Source organism: Nematostella vectensis, chromosome 15, assembly GCF_932526225.1.
Source record: "Nematostella vectensis chromosome 15, jaNemVect1.1, whole genome shotgun sequence".
In the NCBI taxonomy this organism is placed as follows: Eukaryota; Metazoa; Cnidaria; class Anthozoa; order Actiniaria; family Edwardsiidae; genus Nematostella; species Nematostella vectensis.
In genome coordinates, this window is record NC_064048.1 from 7,027,015 (window position 1) to 7,042,014 (window position 15,000).

At 39.5% G+C, this 15,000-nt stretch overlaps 1 protein-coding gene across 2 annotated transcripts in view; it reads right to left on the minus strand.

Moving 5' to 3' along the window:
• Positions 1-5,091: 5,091 nt before the first annotated feature.
• LOC5503448 (RYamide receptor) overlaps positions 5,092-15,000 on the minus strand; it is a 13,199-nt gene continuing 3,290 nt past the window's right edge. Inside the window, exons 1-3 of one of the 2 annotated variants that reach the window (XM_001624477.3) lie at positions 9,502-10,289; positions 7,009-7,502; positions 5,092-6,807 (exon numbers count right to left, since the gene is read on the minus strand). In XM_001624477.3, the coding sequence (XP_001624527.3) occupies positions 6,145-6,807; positions 7,009-7,500 (1,155 nt within the window). In that variant the 5' untranslated portion in view covers positions 7,501-7,502; positions 9,502-10,289 and the 3' untranslated portion in view covers positions 5,092-6,144. Of the gene's footprint in view, positions 6,808-7,008; positions 7,503-9,501; positions 10,290-15,000 lie in introns of those variants that run through there. The other variant, XM_048723029.1, reaches the window with a different exon arrangement.

Genomic DNA, 15,000 nt, shown 5'->3' on the forward strand with positions numbered 1-15,000 from the left:
ATTGCTATGGTCATACTCGACTACGAGTTGACGAACAACAAATTTTCATTTAGAAAAATAAAAGCAAGTTGATCAAACAAGTTTCTTTATAACTTTTAGTAATATATATTTGTTTTTTTTTAGGATTTGCTTTCCAGTCTGTCTCTCGCCATTGCAAATATTTTGGAGTAGCATTAGTAGGGGTGGTAAAAAACAGCAGGCCACATGACCAATGTTTAATGCATGGCTGGATATTATTTGTAGATTTAAATTTCCATGGAGATGGGAAATCACCAGTACATTAAAACTACTATACAATAAAAACACGCGTGTAAGAACTTTTTTTTAAGATTTTTTCTAGTCTGGCAAAATGGGTTCTTATATTTTGGGGTGTAGGATTTTCAAAATTATGGAAGTGTGATTGAATACATAGCCACTTTTCCTAAGATATATCCTATTGTATATCAATAAATGTTTATGAAAGGGCAAAATCTATTAGCGAATTTATATTTCAGAACCTTTTTATTATATTACTTAATATTTTTTTTCCATTCGATTATCATTTTACTGTATTTACACTTTTTGATGTTTAATAACGGGAAAGGGACATTCAATTGTGCAAAACGTTGTATCGTAACGTGTATTGTACGTTTATCAACATCACACGAAACATCATGTAGTGTGACGCGACTTTCAAAAACAATAATTGATATTCGTGAACATTCGTTAGCATCAACGGAGAGGAACGAACAGTCTTTTAAGCGCAATGGAAATTCAATTACACGTTTGGATCTTTAGTAGCGTTCAATGACAATTCGTTAATCAAAAGCAAAGTTGTATTCGCTGAAATAAACTTTTGATCGATCGATCGATCGGTGGGTCGGTCGGTCGGTCGGTCGGTTTGTTGGTCGGTGGGTCGGTCGGTCGGTCGGTCGGTCGGTCGGTCGGTCGGTCGGTTTGTTGGTCGGTCGGTGGGTCGGTCGGTCGGTTGGTTTGTTGGTCGGTCGGTGGGTCGGTCGGTCGGTCGGTTTGTTGGTCGGTCGGTGGGTCGGTCGGTCGGTCGGTTTGTTGGTCGGTCGGTGGGTCGGTTGGTTGGCAGGTGGGTGGGTGGGTGGGTTGATTGATTGAAATAAAAATACTTTAGAGCGGCTAGGAAAACGTAGTAAACACAAACAAAAGAAATGATTGTCGCCGACTCTAATAGCTAACAAGAAGGTCATGGAAACGCGGCTGCCATCAGTTTGAATGTTGCCATAGTTGAAACAGCCAGCTGTCAGTTTTCCCCATCAGCGCCTGATGGGTGTCCATCTCCACAACTTGACCATCGTGTAGCAACATGATGCGGTCACAGTCCATGATGGTGCTGAGACGGTGAGAAATTATGAGCACGGTGCAGCAATTTTTGTCGAATGGTGGTCTGGATACGTTGATCTGTCTGTGGGTCCACATTAGCCGTCGCCTCGTCCATCACAATAGTCTTGTTCTTGTGCAGGAGAGCTCTCGCAAACGCTAAAGTTAGAACCTCCCTCTTGGATGTGATATTCAAGGTTTCCATCTAAAACTGCAATAAGAGACCCAAGTTAAGCGTTCTGTAAAGCACTCCAGATTCCATCGTCTGTGTACTTGTCAAACGGGTCGAGATCATTTCTGATGGAGCCATAAAAAAGTACCGGATTTTGTTGAATCACTGAGAAGGCCTCTCTTGTTGACTAAGGATTAAGTCCGCGAATGCCAACCCCATCAACAAATATCCCGGATGCTGCTTCAGGCATGCGCATAATTGCAGAAACAATGGACGACTTGCCAGCCCCAGTTCTCCCCGCGATATCTATTTTTTGCTGAGGTTCGATGCAAAATGACACGTCTTTCAAGACTTCAGGTCCGCCGCTGTAATATTTCACTTGACTAAACGACACTTCTCCTAAACGAGGCCAGTCACGTGACGGTTTGTCATTGATCTGGCTGGCTCAGATTTAAGGCCGCAGTACTCTATTATTCTCTGGACTGACGTCATGGAACTCTGTACATAACCAAAGTTCCTAATGACCCAAATTTCAAAAAAGCCATTTCGTAGCACAATACTTACCTACAGAAGCAGAGAGGAATGCCAATAGAAGACTGGTGAGTAGAAGGAAGACTGTACTAACGGGAACTATGCGCATTTCCATCCAGCAATAAGATTGCATCACTGTATAGCGAGTCCTTGCAAGTGTGTCTAGAAGGCTGAAAGACAAAGGAACTTTAGCAAATCCCTGTAATAACTTTCTCTCCCTCACCCATGTTTCTTATCAGAATTTTCAAAAGTGTCCGTTTAATGGAGGTTGACAGTGAAATGGATATCTGCTTTATGGAGGTTGTCCACTAAATGGAGATCGGTTATATGGAGGTGTCCATTGGAGGTCGGTTAAATACAGATTGCACGAGAAATAGTGGTCCGGTATACGGATGTTGTTCACTAAATGGAAGTGTGTTATAAAGAGGTCGACCGCTAAATGGAGGTGCGTTATATGGAGGTTGCCCGCTAAATGGAGGTGCGTTATATGGAGGTTGCCCGCTAAATGGAGGTGCGTTATATGGAGGCGACCGCTAAATAGAGGTGCGTTATATGGAGGTTGCCCGCTAAATGGAGGTGCGTTATATAGAGGTCGACAGCTAAATGGAGGTGCGTTATATGGAGGTTGCCCGCTAAATGGAGGTGCGTTATATGGAGGTTGTCCACTAAATGGAGGTGCGTTATATGGAGGTTGCCCGCTAAATGGAGGTGCGTTATATGGAGGTTGTCCACTAAATGGAGGTGCGTTATATGGAGGTTGTCCACTAAATGGAGGTGCGTTATATGGAGGTTGCCCGCTAAATGGAGGTGCGTTATATGGAGGTTGTCCACTAAATGGAGGGTTGTTATATAGAGGTTGTCCATTAAATGGAGGTGTGTTATATGGAGGTTGCCCGCTAAATGGAGGTGTGTGATAAAGAGGTTGTCCATTAACTGGAGGTGTGTTATATGGGGGTTGTCCATTAAATGGAGGTGTGTTATATGGAGGTTGTCCATTAAATGGAGGTGTGTGATATAGAGGTTGTCCATTAAATGGAGGTGTGTTATATGGAGGTCCGTTAAATGGAGGTGTGTGATATAGAGGTTGTCCATTAAATGGAGGTGTGTTATATGGAGGTTGTCCATTAAATGGAGGTGTGTTATATAGAGGTTGTCCATTAAATGGAGGTTTGTTATATGGAGGTTGCCCGCTAAATGGAGGTGTGTGATATAGAGGTTGTCCATTAAATGGAGGTGTGTTATATAGAGGTTGTCCATTAAATGGAGGTGTGTTATATGGAGGTTGTCCATTAAATGGAGGTGTGTGATATAGAGGTTGTCCATTAAATGGAGGTGTGTTATATGGGGGTTGTCCATTAAATGGAGGTGTGTTATATGGAGGTTGTCCATTAAATGGAGGTGTGTGATATAAAGGTTGTCCATTAAATGGAGGTGTGTTATATGGAGGTTGTCCATTAAATGGAGGTGTGTGATATAGAGGTTGTCCATTAAATGGAGGTGTGTTATATGGAGGTTGTCCATTAAATGGAGGTGTGTTATATGGAGGTTGTCCATTAAATGGAGGTGCGTTATATGGAGGTTGTCCGGTAAATGGAGGTGCGTAATACTGAGGTTGTTCGGTAAATGGAGGGTTGTTGTATGGAGGTTGTCCACTAAATGAAGGTCCGGTGTCCGATTTGTCGAGGTATGTTATATGGAGTTAATGCTGAATGGAGGTCCGTTATAGCGAAGAGGAGCCCCCACGTTATCAATGACGTCACAGCGACACAGCAAAACTGCATTCATATCTCCTAAACAGAAAATCATATGACAAAACAACTTGGTATGTGTCATGTATGTGTCAAGAGGGGTGCAACAATATGGCCGCGTGGTATGACGTTACTTAAAGCAAAAAAATATGCTGATGTCCCCAAAATAAAAATAATAAATATTTCATGAAAAAAAACCTCGTAAGACAACCAAACTTGTTAGGTGTCTTGTATGTTTCATGTACGGTGCAACGCGATGACCATATGCCGTCATCGATGACGTCACTAAAAGTAAAACTACCCTGACTCCATAAAAAAACATATCTCATAAAATAAAACATCGTATGATATTGCTATGTGTCATGTAGGTTTACAGGGTGGAGGAAAGGGATGCAACCCGATGTTCACGTGATATGTGAAACCGATTATAGACAGAAATATCCACATGATCTTCATTTTCATCGATAACTAAAAATTTCAATATCTCATTGTAGAAACATCGTCGGACCATCAAAATTAGAAGATGTCATGTAGTTCAAGAAGATAGTCACATGAAAATTTGGTTTGGAGCTCTGCCTTTAGGCAGTGCAAAAATTTATTATATTAAAGAGATGCCAACTGTACCTTACATACCTGTACATCTTGTAGTATCCAATCCCTCTATAGTATTATCGATGTGGGAGAAGACAAGGGACCGAGCAAGCTATTGTAGCCTCGTGGCATCACAGTTTGCTCCATAATACAAAAGCAAAGCTACCGGGGGTTAGATGGCAAATATCAGCCTATAGCTTGCAAGTGATGGAACAATTATAAAAACTACAACATCTACGACCAAGAGAAACCAACCAAATCTCAATGGAAGGTCATTGTCTGCTTTAGCAACATCGGCGGAAAACAGATTGACGATTCTTCCCGGCGGATTTCTATCAAAGAAAAGGACAGGAGCGCGAAGCAGGAATCGGCTCATATTTTTCCTGAAGGCTTGAGGTGCATAACAAGACGACAAAATAAATACAAGCGACGAGTGCGTAGCGGCAGAGATTGGCTAATAGTGTCAGATGTATATAGGTGATTATAATCCAGTTGTTAACGAGGATTGGCCCATGATAAGTGATCCCACATCTAAAAGTGAAGTGAGAAATAAAAGCGCTTTTTTTGTAATCAGGTCAGCATTGTCCGCGCCTGTGGGATCAAGAGAATAAAAGGTTTTTTGTTGGGTCAAGAAATCAGGATACAAATAGGGTCGTGTAAGGGCATCTTTGTGGAGAAAAGACCCTGCCGAAATACACACTCCTGAATATTTATCATACTTATATACCTTGTATAATATATGTTTTTGACTAAGACTAATTTCATTTAGTTAAACTTTATTCTATCTACTCATCTACAGTGTAGAGTCAACCCTGTCTAGACTAGTAAAACCATTTACAGGAGCGGAACCAGGAGTTTCAGAGAGGTCGGGCGTCAAGGGTTTCGAGAAAGGGGCTAGCGGACTTATTGTTCTTCCGTGGATTTCCTAATATTTCTTGTATTTTTTTTTATTAAAACAGGACCCCCAGATCCGCCCCTGTATTTATGCATTTTGGTTTCTGATATAGTTCAAAAGCCTTTTCTTATCTGCTTAAAACCTTTTGTAAAGCTCCCTTTCAGAAGGGATTATATCTACTTGAAGCTTCTTTGTACATTATCGAGATAAATAAGGGAAACTTACTTTTTCGCCTTTTCAATTTCACATCAACTCCCCGTAAAATCCTCTTTAAAATAGCAAACAAAAGAAGACAAACAAACAAAAGAAGATTGAAATAAAAAATATTAGCTTAACGTTCGTGTAATAATCACACGAGAGGGGGATAGGGGGGGGGGGGGGGGAGACAGAGAACGGGAACAATTCTTTTTGCGTTAAACTTTGTTAACGTCGCCTTAAATTTATTTTTTGGCGAGAAGTTCTTCTTCGTCTACGCATCCTTTGCTAGTAAGACCAGGATTGTAATAGTGTCCTTATAGTTTAACAAAGATCTATAAAGTGTAGCTGTTGGCGCTTGTTTGCAACTTTCGCAAACGAAAAAACAAAACAAAAAAAAGCCTTGTACGCCACTCCTCCGAAACAGCACTTTGTGGACTTTAAATTCAACCCTTAATTAGTCGCAGCACAAAGATCTTTTAAAACGTACTACTCTGATTCAAAGAGCGTGTGACATAAAGCTTAATTTCCCCGTCTTCACAACTCCCACGTACGCTACCTAGTATTTTTACAGCTTATATGTAATCTGTCTAGTCAAGTCATTGAGCAAACGAGAGCTCTAGAAGGATCTCAGTCATTTAAATGGCCAAACTATTAGTTTGCTTTAATCTTCCTGCTTTCAATCAAAATCGTGGTCCCGCCCTCACCCCGCGAAAGGCACCATCATTCGCCTTAACATCATCCGCCACATCTAGCGGTGTATCAGCGGTAAAACACGCATTAAAGATGCGTGATTCACTTTGCAGGCGTTGCAACATTCGCTTGCGTCGACTTGTCGTGCGTCGGCTTCCTGTGTCGTTCCCATCACCCCTCGCGGCATGCACCGAAGACCTGAAGAGCGAGCGTGCGTTTTTGGTCAGCAGTAGATAGAGGATTGGGTTGAGTGCGCTGTTCGCATGCGCGAGCCAGAAGAAGAGCAACGGCCAGTAGTGCGGCATACACTTATATGTCTGGTAATGAAACGTCGCCATGAAATGATTGACGTGCACCGGAAGCCAGCAAAGTGCAAACAAACACGTGATAGTGATCAAACGCTTGATCAAGTTTCGTTTGCGTTTTTGGATCCTCCGGTAACTATCGCTGTTCAGGACTCCCTTGACGTTGTGTTGCCATAGATACCATATGATGATGGTGTAGAGGGTTGCCATGGTGATCAGGGGGAAGGCGTAGGTGATGATGAATTTGACGGTCATCTCGATGGCGTATCGGTGTTTCCGGTCCGGGACCAGAGCAGGCATACAGTGAAAAGTTGAATTACGATGTGGGATAACTGTGTATTTGACCAGCTGAAGTGGGGAAAAGGCAAAACTTTGCTTTAGTAACAAAATCATTTGTTTTTGTTTGTTTGTTTTTATCGGTAGACAGTTTGTTACTGATTATCTATTTTATTCTATTCTTCATAAAAAAACGTGAGAATTTTCCACTCATAGTTGCCCTACGAAATAGGCAAAAACAAAAATAAAAACAACAACAACAAACAAAATTACCTCATTGATGGAGAGAAGTCCAGAAATCAGCCAAATGAGTGCAATAGCGCGTTTTGCAAAGCGCTCCGTCATCGGCCTTTTCAACACCAGCCTCGCAGCCAAGTAGCGCTCAATAGTAGTCACAGACAGTGTAGTAATGGACGCGACAATAGACACTGTGGTCCCGTAGTGCACAAACTTACAAAGAAACGTCCCGAACGATCCAGAAAACCACCCTGTCTGCACGTACAGGTACGAAATGTTTGCTGGGATAGCGAAGACCGCGTGCAGAAGGTCAGCGGTTGCCATACTGAGGATAAAGTAGTTGAATGATATTCGGAGACGCTTTTCGTTTCGCACGATGTAGATAACGACGGTGTTACCGATGACGGCGACAATGAAGATGAAAAGGTATGCGCATGTCAAGCCTGTCTTGGTCGAACGACTGCTGACCCCTAATACACATTGCGGGCTCGCAGTTGAATTGAGCAGTGTATTGGTTGTGAAGTTCATATCTGTTGAGGAAAACAAGAGCTCAATAACAGCTTTGGAATAACAGGGCCCGTTTATCTTATTATGAAGATTTGACTTAACATTAAATTTCTGTGTTTGTGCCGTTTGATCAAGTTTTGGCGCCTTACTGCCCAAATCATTATCTTCTCACGATATCATATTGATTATTTAGTAAATTTTGCTTTAATCGGGTTGAAAATAATCGTGCGCTGGCGGATCTCATACAACGAAATATATTATATTGATATTTTACGAAATAGAATTATCTTTTGATGAATATCTTTTTATATAACCTCTTCGCACGTGATTGTAAGGTATTGAAGTAATATTTCTTTTTTGTCGAGGAAAAGATCTAATACGAAACAATTCCTGCAGGCCACTCGCAGAATCATAATCCCCCAAATCACCTTTATCATTTTATCCATCAACATCATCATCATCATTATCAGCATTATAATCATCATCATCTCATCCCATCGTTATCACCACATCATCACTATCAACATCATTACTATCAGCATCATCATAATCACCACCATCATCACAATCAGCATTATCACTCTCATCATCATTACTATCAACATCAATATTATCGTTATCATCAGTCATCTTCATCATCAGCAACATCAAGACCATTGCCACCACCATTATCATTATCATAACGCAATCAGCATCAACACCGATCAATCGCATCATCATCATCACCCATCACCAACATTACCACCATTTTATCAATATATTACAAAAATAAAAATCGTATATATTGTGTTTTAAGTTTGTCAGGATTTATGATATGTGCATAAAGGACCGGATAGCAATTCAATTAGATGAAATAAATAGGGAGATTGTCTATTTTCCCTTCATATGCTTCGCCAGCTGCCGTCTGCTGTCCGTTTAATGTCTTTTAATCATTCATTGAAACTCATCTTCAACCTTTAAAAGTCACAAACAGGACAGTAGCCAGGATGGCACGACGCACTTTCTTTAACCAGGATAAAAAAAAAACATTGAAGGCCTGTAGCAAGAATAGAAAAATTTACAGAGACAAGGCTAGCCACTGGATGATAAATCCTACACAGGCAGGTGCTGTATCTCACACTTTTCAATTGTGAAACACTAAACATCAAAATTTTACCGAGGCGAGTGCCTCATTCTCTCATGCTGGCTACGGCCATGACATAATTTTCCTTAAAACACTCCGCGTGGGGTTTTAATTATCTCGGCCATATTTCCTGGGTCATTTTTCTATCTAAAAAATCCCAAACAGGGCTAAAGACAATTTGTCGCGAACGGGAGGCACTTTCTTAGTCAGGATTCTATTATTGGTTATTTTTTTTTTTTTTTTTTTTTAATGTAAAGCTCCAATCATCTCGGCAATAATTGCTATACCTCGATAGTTATTTTGATGATGATGATGTCCCCATAGTGCTTTCGACACTGTTTATAGTCTACACAGTCTATTACAGGCTACAAGTATACCGGGGTCTGTTTTTTTTTATCATATGAATGTAGTCCTAAGTCTTTACTAATAAGATTTACATTATTTAAGCTTTATTACTAATGAAATTTAAATAACGAAAATTTGAAAAAAAGATCATTTTGCCGCTTTTGTTGCGTCATTCAAATATATTTGTTTGTAATTTTCTCATATAATAAGTTAAATTGTATTATTTCCTTTTGCGTCTTAATCAAAATTACAAAAATTCCCAAATGTTGTGATAAGGTCACACAAAGGCGATTCTTGGGTGCGCTTTAATGTGGCTTTTGTTTGATTCATAAAACAATGTTTCTCCCGCAACTAAAATCAATGCTAAATTCCCGAAAAAAAAAATACACAGCGATTCATCAAGATAAATCAAGCAAGAAAACGGTGTGCTTTCCTTAACCCAAAAAATGAAATTGCAAACAAACAAAAACTATGGCTAAGAAACAAGATAAAAATAAAAGACTGACTCTATCTGCAAACGCAAACATATCTAAAACTTTTCAAGCAATTCTTACTTTTGGCTTGATTTTCCTGACTGTTTTTTCGTTGAGTTTCTGCTATCTTGAAGCCGTCGTGAGTTTGTTTAGCGTAACGTTATCACTTATTCCCATACTATTTCCTACACAAAAGCTTTAAACTCCCAAGGATCCTCTGATCTTATCGGAATATCGCCTCACTAATAAGAGAGTCTATTATCTCGTGCGTAGCAGCGACTCAACCGCTTTAGTCTAGATTAGAAGAATGGAAAATGGAATTTGGCACAACGATATGTGCTTTTAGGGGGCGGAGTACTCGCCAGTCTGTTTTGTTTCAAGTTTCAAGGTGTTTTTATATTAATTTCTCGTAGGCGAACTTCCAGCTGGCTCAAATAAGCGCCTTCGTGTTTTTCATCTCCGAAGCCTGGAGATATAACCATTCATCTAACCTTTTTAACGTTCACTTTAGTAATTAGTTTTACAGCACTTTACGTAGGCCTGACTACGTTTGGTCGGTTATTAAGGTGTTTTTAATTCAATAATGCGCATACAAACTGGTTTCACAACTTCCACAACTTGAAACTGAACTCAGAATTCTCCTATTTTAGTAGTACTTAAAACGCAGTGGCTATGTGCCCGACAGTTGGGAAAGGTCCTCGATTGACTAAATGCCCGACAAATTTCATTTTTTTTTTCAATTAATAAACCAGTAATTGTCCAACTCGAAAGTTCTATATTTGTTGAGAAAGGGCAAGCAAACCTGAATTGAGCTTTTTTTGTCAGTAATAGTTTATCAATATACTGCACTTAGTTATCCAAGCTGTTAAAACTGTCTTCTTGTATTACTTATAACACAGTAAAAGGAAATGTATTTAGATACAGCGTTTTTTTTAAGTAGGTGCTTTATTCTGCATTAGCAGTGCATTAGAAGCGATGGTGCCTTTTCTAAGGCAATTATCTATTTACAATTGAATTGAACCGAATAGGGAAAAGAGGGTGTGTATGGCGAGTAGGGGGGGGGGGGGGGTGGGAATGCGCTAACGGTTGTCCGATTTCAAAAGCGGATGGTTTCGAATTTGGTTGACGGTATTCCTTATACTGATTTTGCATTGTCTTTATATATATATATATATATATATATTTATTATCATTCTGATCTTTTAAACGATGAAACTATCGCCGACATTTCGACTCATTCGACAAATTTTTCTTTCTCGAAAACGTTAACTGAAATATTTTCCTCATTTATGATTTCGAAAGCAAAACCTTAATACATTACAGAGTTTTCGATGACAACTCATTTCGCAAAGAAAAAATAAATGCCGAGCTCATTCGGAGTTTCCCATAACAACTCATTCGGCAAAGAGCCGAAGGTATCGATCACAAATAGTATAGTTACCAGACTTTCCTTCCGCAAAGAGAAATAAAATGTGCCGAAGGTATCAAATGAATAACGAAATAGCCGGCACTTTTTAACCCTCGCCAAAAATATCCGGTGCTACCTTGCAGAGCCGGCATTATCATAGAGAAAGGGGAAATTGAAGGAGTTAATTGTCTTAGGCCAACGCAAAACATTAGGATTCAACTACGAAAAGCTCGACAGAAATTCCATAAAATAACACCTCAAGCTTTGATATAAAGGATGTTTTCTGTTTCGATAACTATATCCGCCCTTGTATGAAAAGGTTATACATACATCTATCATCATAATGTCTTTCATCCAATATCAGGCGTTAACAAACAAGAGATATTGGTGAAGTTAGATTAAAAAGAATATAACGGGGGATAGAAAAATGTTCGGCCTATCCATTTTAGAAAGAATAATTTTGTTTTTATATATTTACATGACTATGTATGAATATTTAGTTTATTCTAATTTTTGGGGGGTTCGCTGTTGTTCGTTTTTGTTTGTTTGTTTTTTTTCTTTTGTTATGGTGCCTTTCTCGTTTTAAAATTTCAATCCTGTGACCTGATAGTCAAGAGGCTAGAAAAGTGGGAATTCCGAGTACGGGGTGTCATATGAAAAAAACGTTGTCGTTTTGGGTGCCTGTACCGAGGAAACTTAGTTTCTTTTCAGGGACTTTCTCAACTAACACAGTAAACAGGTAAACCCGAACACTTGGAGCAAGGTTTAATAATTTTTTTCATTTAGGCTTTAGGCTGGAAAAGAATATTAAAATGACCGTGTTACTCTTGCTCAAAATATTTTAATGAAATCCATTAACTATAAATTTCACTTCAGACCTAGGGTTTCAATTAAATGGGCCTTGTCGGCCGTTATTTTGTAATCCCATCAAAATACCAAGTGTGCGGGAAAGCCTCAGATTTCAATGCACAAAGGTGTGCCCCTACATTGCACCTGTTTCAAGATCCACACACATGGCAAACCTAAATGATCCTTAATTAACCCTTTCACCCCTTGACACTTTTGAGCAACATTGTAAGAAAAACAGACTGAAAACAGAAACCTCCCCCCCTATTTCAAGTCCAACACTACCAGTTAAGCTAAGCTACCGCTGACCCAAGACGGTATGCCTTGAAGTTTCCAATAATGCACTGCGGTGCCTTTTCTTTTTAGCGACGGCACTGCTACAGCCTGTTGCTTACAACAGTTTTGCTTGTAATTTGCTTTAAAATTACAGCTTTTTCACATCTGGAGAGTGCCTTTGGACATCATGAAGTCTTTTCGGGCATAATTAATGCCGTGCTTATGGATGTTTGCACGCTGAGGTTGATTCGATGGGATAATTCCTTGTCTGGGCTTCACCAAGTGAGAAAGGAATTTTCTGGTGAATGGCCTCACACTCTCCAAAGTGGGCCATCTTTGCTACCCAACCTTATTCAAAAATTGTTTTCAGGCTTATTCTGGGTTCCTTGGACCTGGAAATGTTTTGTTTGGCTTCGGGGCAAAGAGACTTATAAAAAAAACTGTTATGATTCTGGGGGAGGAGATTGCCCGCTTGTCTGTCAAGGTGTTTCCAAGACTTCCATGATGCAGTGCAGGCATGCAAAATAGGCTGAACATGGTGACTCGCTTCTAATGGAGGTTCTAGCATTGATTATTGTGACTGATTGCTGTAAAATGGGACCTGACGGGACCTGACGGCAATAAAGGCTTGTCTCTATTTGTAGTTCGGAATTTTGTGTCTTTTTGGTAAGAAATGTTTCTAAGTTTAAGCATTTGTTTACGAATTGGTCAGAAATTTAGGTTGATATTTTGACAAAAGAGTCAATTCTATTACATTGCTTAGATGCGCTTTTGAAGGTGGTCTATGCCTTGGAGGAATCTATGAGTATCCGGGTCTTGTGATGTTTAGTTTGCATTTTTGACGTTTTGGAGTTTGGAGTGTTATGGCATTGAAAGACTTAACACATTTCCAGGTGCTGCACTTTTACAAGTAGCTAGCCATTAGTTATATGTACTTCTTCTTTTGAAGGAAAGTCGTAATGCAAGTGTTATCTTTTTGTCAAAAGTGGGTGTTACACAAGATATGTATGTGCTTGGGAGTACTTGAAAGATGAAAATGTTTAGATACAACGAAATGGCATCTCCGACTTTTCCTCAAATTGCTTGACACTAGATAACGTATCAATTTGTCATATTTTTGTTTGTACTTATATGTTTGCTTTACTATTACTACGTGCATATCACTGATATATCTAGAAGTAACAGATGTCTTATTACTTGAGCTGTCTTATAAGGTAGCAAATCACACCAGGGCCATTTTATTTCTAAAAGCTCTAAAACATGGCGAGCGTTTCAAAACGGCGGCCTGCAAAATCGTAATAAAAACGAATTTACACGGGTTTACGTGGTAACTCTCAACGTACAAAGTTCTAGGGCAACAAAAAGAGCGAAAAATGATTGAAGCGGACTCCCAAATGTGGTATGTAATGTCTTAATACGGAATTGACCAAGCGAGCTAGAAAAAACGACAGAAAACAATATTGATTATTGATATTGATATGTCTAAAACAGTGTCTTTTTCTTCTTTTTCAAGACGCAGGCAAGCAAAAACTCCCTCTGACGGGTCAGTTATGAAAATCCCCCTAAAAACTCGAACAAGTCTAAAGCCGAACTTCAAGTGGTACAGTGGTACTTTTCAGTTTTATATTTTATTGGGTAATTAAGACGGTAACTTTGCCTTTCTGTAGAATGATGCAGGCACTAGTAATTATACAAGTAATTCTAGTAAATCTACCAATATTGCGTTTTCCTGCTTGATGGACCATTAAGGCATGGCTAAAAAAAGGTACTTGCGCTAAGAGATCACATGACTGGGTGGCAAAAAACAGCAGCTTATTTAGCGCTTACGAAAATAAACCAGAATCCCTTTTTTCAGAAAGGGTTTAGTTTCATTTCAGGATTATATTTCTTCGTCGTTTTCTAGTGTAACGGGCGCAGTCATTTCTGTTTTTTTTTTTATAATTAATTTTTGAAAATAGTTTTGAATTTGCCACCCAAAAAGGTTACGTGATCTCTTAGCGCAAGTCCCCTATTAGGGTGACATGTCGAGCGCGACATGAGCTTTCGACATGTCGCCTGAATATCTCCTAGTTTTTCCACCAAGAGAGACATATTAGTGCTAGCAAAATCTTTTAGCAGCGACAGAAGAAATGCTGGATAGTTGAGAAACAATTTCGTATCGCGCTCTACAAAATTTGCCGCGCACTACATGTTTATGGTAGTGGCTAAACCAGGAAACATTTAATGAACATGTCGCACGCTACATGTCGCACGCTATTTTATGTCGCGCTCAACATGTCTCGTAGTTTAGCCAGGCATTAAAGAAAGCCAAAACGCTCAATCACGCCGCCATACTCCCGCTCAATGACCCGAAGAGCCAATTTCAATTGGCTATTTCAAATACGAAACCAAGATATTTTCAATGAAAAATCGTCAATAACGTATCAGGACTTAATTTCGTAGATTATCATTTTGAAGTTTGCTTACGAATAAACCGCTGTATATTCAATGATAAACAACAACAAAGGAGTGGTTGATCGACAAACTTTTAGACATAGGGAACTCCGGCATGTCCTTTTTCTTGTGATCATTCGAGCGAGACTTTGCCAGCGTTGGTACAACTGAGTGTTGGTACTGTGTAATTTGTCTTTCGTTCAGGGCAGGTTATTATTAATTATAGCGTAAGTCCCATTTATTTTACATTTCTTATCTCAGGACAGTAAAATATTTATCAATTTCTTCGCCCTCAGTGAACATTAAGAAAATTGCATGGAGCACAACCACGCGCCTAAACGCGGGTGGGAGGGAGGGGGGGGGGGGGGGGGGCTGAAGGTGGCAAGGCACTTGTTATTGATTGAATAAAATATTAGAATATGAATTATGAAAAGATATATCGAAATAACCATATAAGAAACAATGGTTTAGTCTTCATTCACTTAATTGAGCTATTATTACCTATCTGCGTCTCATTAGTCGATGGAAATGAATGTTTTTCTTTCTTACTTGGTTTAGTATTTCGCTAGAATTGACGCCTGATGATCGCGCTTCTTTATTTATTTTGTCTCAAGGCA